A 17,195-nucleotide genomic window follows, 5' to 3' on the forward strand; every position below is an offset into this window, starting at 1 on the left:
AATAGATTAAAATGACTTTCCCTTGGGCTTAGAAACTGGGTCCCTGTTAGGAGGTGCACTGGTATTTGGGGTTTTGCTCTTGCTGTAGGGCTGCATAGTGCAACCCTGCAATGGGTGAAGAATGCAAATTTGGCCAAAGCAATGTCCTTGTCCTAAAATGGACTGTGAGTGACATGACCTTCATTTTAGCCCTTAGCTGAACCTGTCTGAGAAGGTTCTCAACAGGCAATAGCAGGACGAGTAAGATGTGGGGGAAGGTTCTCCCTCTCAGTCCTTGTGTAGCCAGTGCTGTTTCAGCAGCCCTGTTCCCTTCCCATCTCTGAAATAGTGCTGTGCAATTGTTTCCATTGCACTCCACAGTGATTGCTCAGCCTCGTTCCTGAGCTGTCTGAGCAGTGCAATCTTTAGCCATATCCCTGTGAATCCAAGTGCTCTGTGACACTCTTGGAAATGAGAACAAATGCATCTCTATGCAGTTGTTGCAGTGGAGGTCTGGGAGCTCTCTGGGCTAGCATGAAGGGCTTTGAGTACCAAGCCTGAATGTATTCCCCCTCATGAGAGAGGGAAGTGTTGTGATGCCCCAAAAAATTGAAGTTTACAGTCCATGACCTGCCTTTGCTCTTGGGGCAGCAGGAGCACAAACTGTTTTCCCACGTCCTATTCTACTGTATTTAAAGTCTGTGGTTAAACTCTCATTGTAATGTGGGAGTAAAACCCTAGGGTCTGTTCTTGCCTCCTACCAAGTGTATAGAGACTACAGAACATCAGTGACCTTTAATTTTCCACTGAAATTACTTTGGTTCCCAACTTACTGTTAACTTGTGAGTGGTTCTTTCAGTCCAGCAGCATAAAACACACACAACCTTAGCTTCAAAGCTTGTTTTATCTTTGCCAAATGAAAGCTTCACTGCAGTGTTCACTGTAAAATATTTATTGTGAAATGGATAACTGGAGCCTTAAGGAGACTTTGAGTATATTGCTCCAGGTGCTTCATATCGCTGAGAAGTTGGACTTGATCATTGCTATCTTCAGGCCCTGACAGAAATGCGTTTCCTTGGCTGGAGGAGGAGAAAGAGGAGCAATGATGCACCTGAATTATTAGCAGTAGGTGTGTGTTTATATATATTATATACATATCTATATACAGAAGAGATGATGGGAGAGCCTAAGCCAGTCACTCCCCTTAGCAATACACATGGACAGCACAATGTGGGAGGAGAAGGAAGGGGTCCATAAGGACAGTATGGAAACACCTGCCAAACCCTGGAGCGTCTAGAAAGCCACTGCCACTGTCCTGTTGACTCTATGCTAGTGAAATAGGAGGTTGGTTGGATGTGGGCTGTGGGTGATCTTCCTACTGTCTTCTTGGGCAGAGAAGTCAACTTCACAGCTGTTCCTCATCTCTTTCTGGCCCGTGAGCAAACTGCAGAGCATTAAGCCTCTGCTATTATTCCACACTCAGGACTGTGCTGAAGGTCTTGCCTTCAGTTCTCCCTCGCAGGAGAGCTGTTTCTCAAGATAGCAGGGCCCAAAGCAGTAGTTTCTTCTTTATGTTCTGTTCCAAAGTACGAGCCTTGGCATGAGTTTTGTACTAACTGAGCTCTCCGTAAGGATCTTCCAGAGTGCAGTTAAACCTTGCTCGGTGCTTTTAGCTGTTTCCCTCTTCCAGGCAGCACATGGTGTGAGTAAGAGACCGTGCTTGCCACCTGCTCTGCTGCCACGGTGCTTGCAGCTCTAACGAGCTGATCAAGCAACTGGAAGATCACCACCCCATCCCCAGCAGCTGGAGCTCCTACAGAAACAATATGATTTAATTGTTAAATATGCAAAAAAATCAGTCAAGATTGAACCTATTTCTGTAGGTCTCTGGCAACTATTTTCTTCTAACACATGGATATAATTTAATTCCTGGAGATGCTTCCACACCCAGCCTCCCTCCTTCTCAATTCTGGAAAGGCAGAGTACACATGAGCTCAGTTTGGCCTTGCCATGTAAATGTCTTTGTGGTTGTCAAGTCCTCTTTGGACAAGTTCTCTGCTAAAACTCCCCTGTGGCTGATCTATAGCATTGCTCAGTGATGCCTCACTTTAAAATACACCACAGCCTTGCAGTTTTGGGTTTGGAGCACCACCTGCAGTGGGGGTGGCTGGCAGACCCTTCTGTAACCTCCTGCTGCCAAATTCCTGCTGCGCACAAATTCCTGCAGTGTAAGGAAGGAGAAGAAGCCAGGGGAAATCGGGATGAAAATTTTTTGACAATTTGGAATAAATAAAGACTTCCTCCCTGATTACAAAAGCAGCTAGAGACGTCTAGCCGAAATTCAAGAGGCTGCTTTGTAGGCTCACAAGCTGTCGTGGGTTCTGGTTTGTCATCCCTTAGGAAATTTTAATCTTCGCTGAATAGAAGGGATGTGATGCTCAAGGACGTGGCAGGTCTGTTGGAAGCTCACGGTGGAACTTTGTTTCTCTCTGAGGGAGTCAAGACTCAAGAAATCACTAACCCTGCAATGTTATTTAAATTGAATTACGTTGAATTAACTGCTCCATGGATTGGGAGCCTGCACCACTCCTGTTGCTGCTGAGGACCAGAGGTGCTTTTTAAGCACACAGCCTGTGTGCTTAAAAGACAGCAATAAACCACATCAAGGTTTTCACCACTGTTTTAAGGGTCTGTCGTGGTTCAGAGAACATCATGCTTATTGGCAAATGCAGACCTCATCCCACTAACCAGGAAAGCAATAACCTCCTGTGGCCTGTTGATTTAAGGTTTTGATTTTGTTTGATGCTAATGGGGCACTGCAGGTGAATATCCACCCACCTCTCCTCTCTCTGTCTTTCTCTCCTTTCCCCATGGACCAAGGTTGGAGCAGGTGCTCCAAGTGACTTCTTTGCAAAGCATATCGCCTCAACAGGCACTGTGCTGTATGATGTGCCTCCCATGGAGTGACCCACTAGCCCCAGGGGGTATTGCACAGATCCTTGCATGGGTTTGTTTTAAGGCCAGCAGCCTCTGCACTCACTGTTCACTGGCTTATTTCTCCCTCCCTTCCCACTGGGAGAGCACCAATCATGCCTTTAACCACATCCCTTCACCCCAGCCTTCTTTTTCTTCAGGAATTTGATGAACAGTGTTCATCTAGCATGAAAGAGAGACAGCTGATTTTCAAGGGTAAAATCCTTGATTTCTTTGGCACCAAAAAGTAAGAAAATATTCATAAGTTGCCTAATAGAGGCTTCAGAAGGGACCTGCTGTCACCCGTGCTGCCGCAGCACATTGTTGTGACCGCTCTTAAAGACTGTTGATCGTCCCAAAGCTGGTCCCTGTGTCGAAGGGATGAGAAGCCAGATAGTCCTTATAGCTCCCATCGATCAGTTTGTCTGCGTTGTTTTTGGCAAACCAGCAGTTGACTTCCTGCTGGCCATTGTAGATCCTCCTCTGCTTCCACACAACAGGAACGAGCCGTCCCTTCACCTTCAGGGTGTTTGTAGGGTTTGCCTTCAACGGCTCCGTTTGGTTCTGCCCAGCCTCCTGACGATGTGTGCTTAGAGATTCCTGAAGAAGCTTAACTTCATGGTTCAAGAACTGACCTGCAAGGCAAGATCGAGTCCATGACTGGCTGATCTGTGCCTGTTTATAAATTGTTGTGGTTTGTGGTTTTTTTGGTAGGACACATTGGAGGATTCTCAGCTTACGGGTTTCTAAAGGGCTTCTCTGCAACAACAGGATGAATCTTGTTCCTGTGATTCTTTTCTAAATCCCACAAACACAGAGGTTAGAATAAAACCCTACCTTTTTTTTTTTATTTTTTTAACCACAAGTCAAAGTACACTAAAGAGCTCAAGAGCCTTTTTAGGTGCCAGTAGTAAGTTCTCTTCTGTGGGACATGGTTACTAGAGGTTAATAACCCACACAATGCCCATCAGCAAGCAATAAGTTCTAGGCCTGAAGCTTCAAGTTCTCTTCCCTTGCCTTCTTGGGAGCAAGTTCTTCTAGGCCAAACCTAAGTGTGGATTTAGAGGTTTGTGCATGAGACTGGCCTGAGGCTAAAACCCACTCCTAAGGGATCACCTCCTGCTTCACCTGGGGGTGTCTGAGTGACACAGAAACTATGGTAAAAGTTTTAGAGTTCTGCACCCATACGTGACCAAAACCATTAATACTTCTCATTGGCTGAGCCTACCTAAAGCCTAGTTCCTTCAAAAGGTAGGGTGGCTCTTCTTTCACTTGACATTTGGAAAAAAGGGGCCATAAAAAGTTCTTGGGGAAGATTTGGTTTCTGTCTCTGTATTGGGACCATCAAGTACTGTATTCTAATAGTAACTGTATTGATCATTAAAAGAGTGGAAATGTGAAAACCAGGCACAGCTGGGATAGGGAGAGGTAGCTCATAGGAAAAGACAGGAGAGGAGTAGGAGATACTAAAAATAGAGAAGTTGTTTGAGAGAGGACCTGGGAACTTAATCCCCACCTGCCTTTTTCCTGTCTCTGCTCGGAAGGATCATTTTTGTCTGATTTAGAGCTCTGAACCTGAGAACCTGTCACCTACCCAGTAGCCCGTGGGAGTCAGAAGAGAGGCCTTTACTGTTGGAGATGTAGAACCCCAGGTGATTCCTCTGGTATGGAGCTGGCTTCTTGTAGTGGTGGATGAGGATGACAAAGCTGATGGAGTCCCGGATCGTCACGGTGATGTTGGAGTAGGCAGAGATGGACACCTCGAGGCTCCTGCTTCGCACGACAGCACTCCGGCCACAGGACAGGACGAGCCTTTCCCCATCATCCAGGATGACCCTCCTGGGTGTGATCTCCAGGTAAGACCTCTCTGGCTTATTGCTGAGGATGGTGATGGTGCTGAAGTAAGTCCGATGCTTCTTGTGGCCGTTGGGTGGTGCGGGAGCTCCAATTAATTGTCCATTCACAGTTACACCTTGCAGGAGAACAATCAGTAAATGAAAGCTGGATCCCAGGATCCCAGAGTCACAGAACAGTCAGAGTTGGAAGGGGCCCAGAAGGAATAGGTCTATTGTCTCAATGACACAAGGCTTGTGACTGAGGACATGCAGGCTCACCATCTCGTGCTCAATTATTTCACTTACCACTATTCAAAAGAGTATAATCAGTCTGTTATAAAATTTTCACCTCATACAGAGCACATAAATTTACCCAAGCTCAGAAATACTGGCCTTCTCTGCAGGCAGGTGCCCCCAGCCCCATTAATCCTCATACAGTGTACACAATGCCACAAAAAGAACCACTTTTGAGTATTCTAAGATGAAGATCCCACGGAGTCAATTAAAGCCTAGATGTCCACAGTAAGATTCCCAGTCATTTTAATAATTTTTGTGACTTACTGTCCATAAGACAGTGACTCACTTCCCACAAGCCTCTAAAGACACACTGAACGGTGACAATTGAGGAGGCTTGTTGCTAACAAGCTAAACCCAAGCCATTAACACGAAGATGAAATTAGCTCCATATCCCATCATTCCTGATGGGATCTCTCATTTCTGTCTTCAAGGACTCAAGGTTCTAGTGCTACAGAGTCTGTTTTGCTCAAGCTCATTCTGCAATTTGAGCCACGAAATCATTCAAGCAGTAGCACAAACAGTCTGTGAAATAAGTTGAAAGGAAGCATTGCCTGGAGCTGTATCTTACTAAGGCAGACATGAACACAAATATGGGGGCTAGACCACTGCCACACGAAACAGAATCCTTACAGCTTTATTGTAGGGTTTTGTAAAACAAGTCTGTGAATTGTTTCTGGTTTCAACACCCCTTTCTCCCACTGTTGCCCTGCTCAGGACATAATCTGCTTATTAGCTGCCCTGCTTAGCATTCCAGATCGGATCAGACCACACTTTGGGCCCCTGAGGATCAGGCTGGCTTGGGTAAAGCAGGTCCTGAATCATGTGGGTTTTGACATGTGTGTCGTGACTCGCTAGCCAGTTTGGTGGTTTCTTTACTAAAAGAGCCATGGTGCTTGGTGAGCCTGTTTGGGTGCTTTGCTCTGTCCTAAACCAAACAGTACTGTAAGTAAAGAGGGAAATTCCCATAGCAGAGTAATTTTGGTGAGTCCAGATCTTTTATTTGCAAACTGTGACTTTGTAACTGGGTGAAGTTGAACCACAGAAGAAACTTTTTCTAATTTCCTATCACTTTCTTCCCTGTGAAGCACCTTGTGCTTGGTCTTACTCTTGCAGGGCTGGCCTTACACTTTGGTTTTCCTCTGCAAGAAACTGCTTGACTTGGCTGCTCACCAGATTCCTTGTGATCAGAGACCAGCCGGAGAATGTCCCCTGGTTCTCCATCAATATTGAAGCAGACAGAGAACTTGCTGGCAGGAAAATCAATGACAAAGTGAGGGTCCCCATCCGCTGAGAAGACATGGAAAAACAGATAATAACTGTGAGAGGCTCGCACAAAAGTGCAGCGTCCAAGATTGCAGCAAAACTCTTTAAAGTGTGTTTGTCCCTGTTTTTTCTAAGTCCTCCTGGTTTGTTGTTTTTACAGGGTCAGATGGAGTTTGCCAGGAAATGCCAAGTTTTGCTTTGTTTATCACAAAGGTTGTTTTGTTTTACTCACGAAGAGGTTGGGTTTTCAATGACAACTCAAAACCCAAAACAGTCTAGGTGAAAATCAGGATATTTTCTTCCTGGAATATAATTTCAGTGATTTATGGGAATTACCATGTAGGTGTTTTGAACTCCTCCATACTTTCTTGGCAGGCTACATCCCCCAAAGCACACAGAAATGTGCTTTCTAACCAAGGGCTGCTGCATGGGTGCACCTCACACTGACCCCTCCTGGCCCTCGGTATCAGATTGGAGCAGTCAACAGCAGCTGTTGATCCCACAATCCTAATTTTTCAACAATCCTTGACCTATCATCAACTATCAGACATCTGCCATTATTAAGGCAAGCCAAAAATCCTAGTTTCTAAGGTAAAATTGACCCTATCAAGAGAAATTCAAGTCCGAAATCTTGCTGTAGACTTATTCTTCAGTGTTTAATATTTGAAAAGTTAAGTAGAGGTGCAGGAAAATTGTAAAATACTATACAGAATTTTCTCTTTTTTCCATCTTCAACGACATCTTTATGTTTCAGCATTATTACTTTATAAAAAGTTTTTTGACTATTTCTAATACAGAGAGAATGTGTTTCTGTTCTCCCCTAACCTACAGAAATCTCACATATGAGGATCAAGTGTTACAGATCATCTGCCTTGCTCACAACTCCTTCTCATTACTCATCCTCTCTGTATTTCGGTTTTGTTTTCATTTTCCTCCCTACTCTGTAGGTCTAACAAACAGAATTTTGGCTGGTCACTGGGATGGTTATGCCACAGTGATATGCATCTGAGGTTTCCATAAATCAGCCACTATTATTTTGCATTATTAAAGGCATGAAAACAGACACTGACCTGAAGTTTTGGAGATTTTAATTCTCTGTTTGTCGTGCTCCCTGCGTATACCTAGAAGTGGGGAAGGAAGGCTGTTACAATTACTAATGGAGCAGCAGGAAGAGACATATTATAATAATGTTCCCCAAATATTATTCAGAGAGATTATGGGATATATTCCTTTAAACTTCATGTAGAACACCAGTTTTTCCCCAGTGGTTCCTGCAGAGTAGTAAGTGCTTCAAGGGGGTGAGTGAGGGGCCTAAAAGGCTTTCTTAGGGTTACCCAGCCCACAATTAGCAAAATTGGTATGAAAATCTCATCTTTACCCTTCAGTTCATTGTCTAACTCACCCCCCGTGCCAAAGTCAGCCATGAGACATTGCCCATGCAAGAATATTTCTTACCAGAACAAGGTTATTCTTCTCTCATACCTGGTGGGGCCTTGTGCCCCTGCAGGCTCTGCACCTTTTCCCCAATGCCATCAGTAGAAGGGCTGATAAACTCCTCCTGAGGTGGCTCTGAGTGGAGTCCAGCCTCTTTCATCTTCAGAACAGTGAAGGGGGTAACAAAATTGTAAGCCAGGGCCATTGACTTGGCTTTCTCCATCAAATTGTCCTTTTCCTGTCTGTCATCACTCTTCAGCCGAGAATTGAGCAACTCCTTGATGGTGAGGTAACTCCATACCCTCTCAATGTAATTATTATCCCCTTTGCCATCCTCCAGGCCGGGGACGCCTCTGATGTCATTCCTGCTCGGCAGGTCAATAGCCACATCTGTTTTGAGGAGGATGTACTTCTTGGAATTGCTGGCAGTCACCTCCACGTGGAGTTTATCCGAGGTGCAGTTGATGAGTTTGCCGGCTATGATAATTTCAGAGCCATTGAAATAGTTGGGGAAGAAGTTCTGGGTGACCTGCTCCACATCTTCTTCAGGGTAATCAATGCGGATGTCGGAGAGAAGGGGTGTCCCTATTTCATCATAGAACCTTAAACAAGACACATTTCTCACTGTTAGCACTGTGTGAACACACTCTTCCACTTGTACATGGCCAAGGACACAGTCAGGTTATCTAAAAGGGCTCCTAATCATTCAAGCAGCAGTTTGAGCCATCAGGAACCAACTTTAACTACCCCATCCACTCTAACTGGGCCCAGAGAATCAGGGTGGGGGTGTTTCTGCCCTTAGAGCTTTTCAAAACCTGAGTGGACAAAGCCTTGAGAAACCTCACCTAAACTTGAAGTTAGCTCTTCTCAGAGCAGGAGGTTGAAATACAGGATCTCCAGAGGTCCCTGTAAACCAAAATTATTCTCTGCCTCATTTTAGTGCTCACTGTTCCTTAGGCATCTAAACAGTCTCTTAGGTATGTCCAGAACCATCCCAGCATGGCCTGGCAGTCCCCTCCCTTCCACTGTGATTCCAGATCTCTGCAAGGAGATAGTTGTGATCACTTAAGTGTTTACATTAAAAGTAAATTCTTGGCTTCCAAGGTTCACAGAAAGCAGCCCAGTTACTAAAAAATGTACTTAGACAAGACGGTGTTAATCACAGGTTTCTAGTGGTATTACACATGGTATCCCAGAGCCAGAAGCTGTAAGGCCAAAATGCTAGGTCCCTCAAAGCCAAAGAGAATCCAAACCAAACCTTCTGAATCTCTGGAAGGCCCCTAGATTGGGTTGGTCAGTGTAGGACAGGCAGGAATACAGTTTTCTGAGGGCCAACAGAGAAAGAAAATCAAGAAGGAATCTCACCATGACCCCCATAAAAAGGACATTTCCAAGGAATGGAGGAATTCTAGCTACTCTATACAGGGAGCCTGGCACAAGAGAGCTCACTACCTCGTGGCTGATTTTCTGTTGGAGCAAGGCAATGCTTCCATGGAATCAGGGAGGTTAACCCTTAAAATGCCTTGTTAACGTGACCGGCCACACTTGTGAGAACACCTCACTCTGGACAGCCCAGAAAACCTTCACAAGGCTCAAGGCCCAAGTTTACAGTGCTGTGTTTTCCCTACAGCAATGTGCTTTTGAAGGTTCCTCCCAAGCTGCTCCAAGAATCCCATATTTCCCATTTAAATGCCAAACTGCTCATCTCTTGGCAAGTCATTTGAGTTTAATTTGGTAAATAAACAAAGAATTGGCCTCAGCCCTTTTTTTAGTTCAAGCTGCATTTATTTGACACATCTGGTTAAACAGATTGTCTGGAAGCTAAAGTCACCCTTTCTGCTTTATTCTCTCTCCAAGGGAAGCCAAAGCCTGAATTGGTTGACTTTCTTTTAAAGTCTGTCTGAGCACTCAGTGTCCTTCATGCAGAGACCTCACCAGATTTAAGAACGTGACTGAATTAAACTTGAGAACTCTCTGTAAATTAACTTCTGAGTTGTAAGAAATGGTGGAAATACACAACCTCTCTTACAGTACAATTCAAGGAAGTGTCTGTATAAAAATACAACCCACTGAGCACAAAAAAAAAATCACATTGGCACCCATTTGGGTTTTCCCTCCCAGCGAGGTTTGAATCAGCCTCCAGCAGTGATTGTGCTTTTCTGTATAATTTTGGCACCAGATGCCAAATGGGTTTGCCATGACTGAGCTTGATAAACAGTGAGTTGTTCATCACAGAGAGGCGTTTGAACAAGTACTTGCAGCGCTGGGCTCCCGTAGCCCAATCAATCAGAACAACCTCTATTTGCCAGGGAATTCCACTTACTCTCCAAAATACATGTCCTGAGGAGGAAATGACACGGGAGGAGTGACAGATGGATCTACAGAATCTGGTTTAGAAGGAATTCTTGTCCACACATAACCACCACAGAAGGCAAAGCTCTGGTGGAAAGTGCTTGGATTCATTGCTCCAGGGGCACGAGCCAGGAGAGAGGTCAGTACTTAGTAACTGTCTCTTTTCAGCTTTTGTGGTTAAAAAACTAACATTTTGGGAGTGAAAGCCAAACATTTTTATTTCGAAATACTGACACATTGCCAGACATTTTGGTCAGAGCTGTGGTCATGTATCTTTCTGCTGTTCCTTACCAGAGTCTCCCCTTGGACTACAGCTCCCTGATCACCAAAGAGGAACATAATCTCTGGTCCTACTGAAGGATGAGGATTGCAGGAAACTTGTGAGGAGTTTGGGTCACAAAGAATGAGAGAATTAAGTGACTATATGGTTATCCCAGGAATGATCTTTGTGTGGTTTTCAAAGTCAGATATTTTGGAGTTTGGGCAAAGGGTTGTCATTTTTAAAAAATAAAGAAATAATTTTATGTTCCAAATTGGAATCTTCATTCCTGATCCCCTCCATGGTGTTTATGCTGTTGATTTGTTGTATGAAATGCATCCTCTCTCCCCACCATTTACCTGTGAGGAATTGGGACCTGTGCCCCCCACTCTCTGGGTTTACATGTCCAAAACAACAATCTGAATTAGGGAAACAAATGCCTTGTTCTGAGGGGCTGGGAAGCTCCAGTGCAATGCAGGGGGTCTGCTAAGAAGAAGAAAATTTCTGGGAAGCCATTCAGAGTATCTGATCATACTCTGCCTCTCCCAGCCAGAGCTGAGCCTCAGGGAAACTCCAATGTCTTGCCGTGTCTCTTTGAAGGATTTTCCATCCCAAAATGCTTTTCCCAGAGAACCCAAAGAACAGGAAAAGCAGAACAAACCCTTTGAGGTGGCTGGCTGCATCCTCATCCTCCTGGAAAAGCCTCGTCATGCCACAGTTCTCCAGTGCCATCCTCTCCAGCAGCTTGTGATCCACGTCATTGCCAATGCCAATGGTGAAGAGGCAGAATTTATCCCGGATGGCATCCTTGGTGTTGCTGAGGATTTTGGATGACTGTGTTTCCCCAACAGTTGGCCTCCCATCCGTGAGGAAGATGATCAGGGACACGCTCCTGGCATCAATGTCGTTCTGAGCAATGTAATCATTCAGCAGCTTTGCCCCAGTCTGGAGAGCCCCGTTAATATTAGTCCCTGGGAAGGTACCAGAATGATTAGAGCTCATTTCCCCTTCTAAGAGTGGTGTGAATAATTTCCCTGAGCTCCCTTTATTGAGGTGACAGCTTCTCTGGACATCAGGATGTCCCTTTCTCCACATGAAATTGCTCTAGCCCTTTAATTCAGTTCAGCTCTGTTACTCAGCACCAGATTGGCATAGCTGTTTATGGTCTTATGAATTGAATTATGAATTTCTGTTTATCATGTGAAATTGCTGTTGAATGTCTCAGTGTACAACAATCAGCCATCAGCCTGGCAAACAGAGTTATACCATGTCTGGCTGGTACAAAAAAAAAAAGGTTAAACTTAATTACGGGACTCTCCCAGATGATATCTGAACTAGGAAAAGTTCTGCTCATTTTTTCTGAAGGGCACAGCATTTGGAGTTAGGAAAAAAGCCTTCAAATGGGAAAACGAGTGGTTGGGTTTGTTCTTCACACCCCAGGGGGATACAAAGTTTAAAGGAAAGAGCTTGGTTAGCTGAGGAGTGTGTTTGCACAAAACAACTGGCTGGTGAAGAACAGAACTGCCTGAAGTGGGGTGGGAGGGAGAAAACAAAGTAAATGAGGGAACAGATGTACATTAGAATAGCCATGAAAAGGATCCAAGCCCACTGTGTGTTAAAAAAAAAATGAAATAAAAAAGGGAAAACAGGAAAATGAGTACAAGTATTCCCTTTCTCCATGTATTTCTAGTCAAAGCACAGAGGGGTTGGCTGTGGGACCTCTTCAAAATCAGCACATCTGGGTTAAAAACAGCTCTTAGAAAACAAAGCAGGTGAAATGGGTTAAGAGCCATACACAGCTGACTCCTGGGGGTCCGGAAAGGGAGATCTAGGAAGGTTATCAACAGGATGTGATAGAAGGCTGACCGTGCAGCACATACCTAGACACTCAGTGTGCACAGCTCCAGTGACTGCAGCAAGACAAGGAACAGAAAAGCAGCAAAGACTTCTGAAAAGTCCAAAAATCCTGACTCTGTCTTTTGCAAAATGATTTTCAACCAAAAAACCTGCACCTAAGCACCCTAACAATCTCTCAGTCTCCAGGCAGACTCAAAATTTCAGAACTTTTTCCTCAGAAAGAGGAGAAAACCATTCTATGTAGCAGTGTGTGTAATTTTAAACTCAGTCATATCACAGCACTACTAAGCACTGAAAAATGCCTTTTGCCACATGCTCAGGTATTTAGCAGCAGGATTTTTCTCCCGTTTCTTTGGTGTGAAAGTACAACACAGGAGTGTAACCACACCGTGTTCTTTGTGTGTGTTCATGTTCACTGGAAGATACTCAAGGAATAGCACCTTTATAGGGAAAACACAGTTAGCCAAAGCTGAAGTACCTGTGGTGGAGAATCACTGCATCTTCCTGTTGAACCACAGTCAATCATTTCCTTTTACTTTTGTTCTCTGGCAGGTTCATGGGCAAACCCAGCTGGCTCCTGCACAGCTCTCTTGGCACTTCAGGAGTAAAAGGCTTTGTTCTCTGAGTTTAGTCCCACTATTGGTAATTGTTTAACTGGGCAGGTCCCTTGACCACTTCCTGAACAATTCCTCTCACCACACAAACAGCACAGCCAACCATCCTGTTTGCCGTGTTTTTCCATCAGAGGGTTTCCTCTGCTAGGAGTGGTCACTGCTCAGGGGCAGCCATGGGAAGGCCCTACCTGACCTTCAAGCAGCTGTGATTACTTCCACAGGGAAGGATTTGAATAGGTCATTTTGCAGCTCTCTGGGCACAGCTGCTGGAATATGTTTGATTACAAACCTCACCATAGTTGGGGATTTTTTATACTACTGTCCATAGCCTCACAGGAGACCTGTGAATCAAATTAAAAATCATGCCTGCACTCTGCCACTGGTCTGGGGTCTTCTCCTCTGCCCTCTTCCCTCCTGGCAACAAAGCACAAGCAAAAAGGGCTGAGAAATTCTTAAATATCATTTTGGCTACTCCTTGGTAGAGACAAGAAGAGAGTACTAGGTGAGAAGCCCCTGCAGAAGGCAATCCCACATCCCACAGTGGATGTTCCATCTCTGGGGTTTCCAGCCCAGACAAAATCATGTGCCTGCTTGCACAGAGCCTTTCAAAAACTGCACAATACTGGTCCTGTGTGTCCTTCTCCAGGGTATGGTTTCACCTGTGTCCTTAAGAAATAACCTTGGAAGCTTTCCCACTCCTAGGGTGTCACCAGATAAACAAGAGAATGAAATCAAACTGGGTTTAATAAGTATATAGAATCATAGAGTAATTTTGGTTGGAGGGAATATTTAAAGGCCATCTAGTCCAAACCCCCTGCAATGGGCAGGATCTGAGGAAACCTTCCCATCACATATGTTAATAAAGACCACATAACCCTGAGTGGAGATGAAGGAATCCCCTTGTCCCATGACCTAAATCCCCGTGTCTTTTCATTGCTACATGCTCCAGGACCACATTCACCACTCTCTGTCCTGTTGTAGTCAACTGGGTAACACAATTAATCCCATCCATATCTCTGGTCATACCTCCAGTAGGTGACATGTTATGGATGTACTTTTTGGCATCCCTGATGTTATTTGGAGTAACTGGCACCAGCCGGTCCTGCTGCCAGACCTTTATTCGGTTGGAAAAGCCGATGATATTGAAGTGATCTTCAGGCCTTAGGTCCTGGAGAATTGTGAAGAGAGCTTCTTTGGTCTAGAAAGAGAACAGAAAGGAGACCAGTAGACACAGCTGTCAGTGTTCTAGTGGGTAAGAATTTAATTTTAAGATGTTCACTGATCTATTAGATATTTCTACACTGCCAGTTTGGCTGAGGAAGAAAATTGGGGTGTCCATCCCTGTCCTAAGGCCTGATCTCTGTGGTGCCAGGGGTGGGCAAATATGAGATGAAAAACAACTCTTGCCAAAAAGGGCTTGTGAGGCACGTCTAGACCTAACTAAGCTTAAAAATCAGGCATCACAATTAGGATAAAAGCTCCCAGTGACTGGCAGAACCATGCTCTGAATCAAGGGACAGTGAATTATGACTAATAACAAAAACATCATAGAGTTTGTCTAATGCCCTCTAGACTTGCAGTAAGTGGCATATATTTAAAATAGGTTACTTCTATGTTAAAAAAACCTCTAAACATGTCAAAGGATGCACATTCTCTGTTCATAATTAGGATGCTATTTGCTATATATATACTCTAATGAATAGTTTCAGCAATTAATAAATGTTTAGGTTAATATATCCAATTAATTAGATATAAAAAGAAGTCCTGACTAGTCAATGCAGATTCTACCTGCCAGTCAATTTTGTTCCAGGCATGTTGTTTTTCACCAGTATGCCAACCGTTCATCATCCTGTGTAAATACAGGCAACAGAATGAGGAAAGCTGGTCACAAGAAGAGTTCTTAGCAAAAGAGGTCAAGGATCCTGGGTTCTGGGAAATCCAGACCACTGAGAAAAAGGCAAGAGGAGGACTGCAGAGGTGTCCAGCTCCCCCCAGTGTGACCAGCTTGGATTTAGCAGCCATGCAGCTGCGTTCACATGGAGACAGACTTCAGTTGAGTAAGACTCAGAGAAGTTGTCCAAAAGCAGCCTCTGTCCGTGCAAACATACCCTATATTTGGATGCAAAACACACAGGACGACTATGAGGCAATATCTAAGTAGAGGGATCAGCAGAGTCTCAGCTCAGCCCCTTTTTGGCCACCATTAAGCCTTCCAAATTCCAAGGAAAGCTATGCAGGAAATAATATGGTTGGCTCATCAGCACCTAAAGGTTTCTCTCCTGCCTGTCAGGAAAATATGCAAAGGGCTTCTCCAGGAAAAATATAGAAGTAATCAGCAGTGCTGGAAAGCAGTTGAGCCTGGGCCTGATGTTGCTATGTAAAGACAGTTTGGAAAGGGGCTCAAAGGACTGATCAAGCTGTGTCATCAATATCCCCCTGGATTCTGCATGGAAGATGATGATGCAATGATGCAACTGCAAACAAATCTAATCCTCACAGCTGGTGCCTTGGCTCCCAGTCCACCTGAAATTAAGAGGAATATTTCCCGTAGCTTCAAACATTCTGGAGCTAGGTCTGGAGACTCTCCCTGCCTGTTTCTGTCCTGTGTACAAATCATTTTCCTCTGCAGGGATCTCAGGATTAATCCCTCCATTTTCTTAGCTGGAACATTCCTCCACGTCCCCCCATGTTTTACAGACAAGAATATTGAAGCAAATGCTGGTGGAAAAGACTCTTTCAAAGAGAAAGGGAGAACCCCACTAGGTTCACATCATGATGTGCACCGAACAAACCTCCACAAAGGTGAACTCCTGCCCCAAACATGGAGGCTCTCCTCAGTCTAGCAGTCCACAGAAACTGGCAAAGCTGGGCTAAGTATCAGCTGTTTGGAGAAGAAGAGAAGGTTTTACTCTCATCTCCTCTTTTACAACACCCTTTGTATTGTAAAAACGCTTCAGATAATACATGACATCACCCTTCAGAGCAACCCTCACTCAAAATCCCATTTTACAGAGAGGAAAACCAAGGCATAGGCTAGTTTAGTAATTATGCAAGGTCAGAAAGCAAGAGCTTCACAAAACTTGGGGTTTCCAGCTCTCAGTTCAGTCAGCCAAACCATCCTACACATGCACAGGCAGCAATCACACAGCGGAGAAAAGGACTCTAGGATTTATTCCATGATAACAAGGTTGGCCCGAGTATTTGTCCTTCAAAAAATGGATCAAAGTAAGCAGAAAGTGAAAATGGAGAGCCTTCTATCCTGTGTGTGAGCAGGCCTCCATGCCAAGCTCTGCTGAAGGAAATTTGGGCTGGATGTTAAAGCAAGGAACGACGAGACCACAACAGCTCCCTATGTACAGCATCCTCCTTTGCTCCCACAAAGGAGACAGAGGTGCCTAGAGGCGATGATTTGAAGAAAAACTCCCCAAATCTCATTATCTATATTACAGCTCTGATTATAATTAACATTGCTTGACCTCTCCCATTACATCACCCCTCTTTTCAGTTCTTTTTTCAATTCTGTCAAACTGCACTTTTCTCAGAGGGATTTATTGGGCCCAAATAAGCTGTGCTGTTTCTGAGAACAAGGCAAGAGGAGAAATAATCTTGCTTTGGCCTACTTGCAGAGACTGCATCTCACCTCCCTTGCGCTCACAAATTCCTTTTGACATTCTTGCCTGTGTTCAGCCAAAAGAAAAGGAAAGGAAAAAGTAAAACCACACAGAGCAGAAGTAGCTTGGTGTACACAGCATCCAAGCTAGAATTGCAGAGAGGATGAGGAGGGAACTGGAGCAGACATTCCCAGGAAACCTAGCACTTCCCCACACCCTCATACAGGGGCCAAATGTGGGGCTGGGATCATCTCTCTCTCCCCTTCTTCCATTTCCTCTTTGCTTTTTGTCTCATTTTTGTCACTCCATGGCATTTGAGTCAGTTTTTCCCAGGAAAAAACTTCTGCCATATTTTAGTGGATATGCACTGACAGCCTGGATTCTGGCATCTGTATCCTGTGCTTGTCTCTGCAACTTAAATTAAAACCCTTTGAGTTTATGTAACATACACACAAACACATGTACAAGGGTGTGTGTGTGCACATGGTTTTGCTCCAAAGCAAACAGAGTGAGGGAGGCCATATGGTTCATTCTCCTGCAGCTTTTACCCCATCCACAGTAAAAATAAAGGGTGGGATTCAGCTTTGCCAACTCAGTCATCAGAAAGCTGGGCATCACATCTAATACTGCTCGAGGCAGAGGAAGCCACCTCCGCAGAGTAATCCATCCTGTCTGTTTTGGACAGGTTGTAGGATGGGCTGAGTCACTGTCTGGAAGTGCC

General features: G+C 44.6%; 1 protein-coding gene across 2 annotated transcripts in view; it reads right to left on the bottom strand.

The window, feature by feature from the left end:
• Window positions 1-915: 915 nt before the first annotated feature.
• Window positions 916-17,195, bottom strand: part of ITIH5 (inter-alpha-trypsin inhibitor heavy chain 5) — a 43,691-nt gene continuing 27,411 nt past the window's right edge. The window contains exons 8-14 of one of the 2 annotated variants that reach the window (XM_042052672.1): window positions 13,890-14,061; window positions 11,054-11,363; window positions 7,830-8,383; window positions 7,418-7,468; window positions 6,255-6,371; window positions 4,547-4,924; window positions 916-3,587 (exon numbers count right to left, since the gene is read on the bottom strand). In XM_042052672.1, coding sequence (XP_041908606.1) covers window positions 3,289-3,587; window positions 4,547-4,924; window positions 6,255-6,371; window positions 7,418-7,468; window positions 7,830-8,383; window positions 11,054-11,363; window positions 13,890-14,061 — 1,881 coding nt within the window. In that variant the 3' untranslated portion in view covers window positions 916-3,288. Of the gene's footprint in view, window positions 3,588-4,546; window positions 5,096-6,254; window positions 6,372-7,417; window positions 7,469-7,829; window positions 8,384-11,053; window positions 11,364-13,889; window positions 14,062-17,195 lie in introns of those variants that run through there. The other variant, XM_042052678.1, reaches the window with a different exon arrangement.

This window comes from Corvus kubaryi, unplaced genomic scaffold, assembly GCF_017639235.1.
Source record: "Corvus kubaryi isolate FWS band 111438036 unplaced genomic scaffold, C.kubaryi_AGA036_p1.0 135, whole genome shotgun sequence".
Lineage (NCBI taxonomy): Eukaryota > Metazoa > Chordata > Aves > Passeriformes > Corvidae > Corvus > Corvus kubaryi.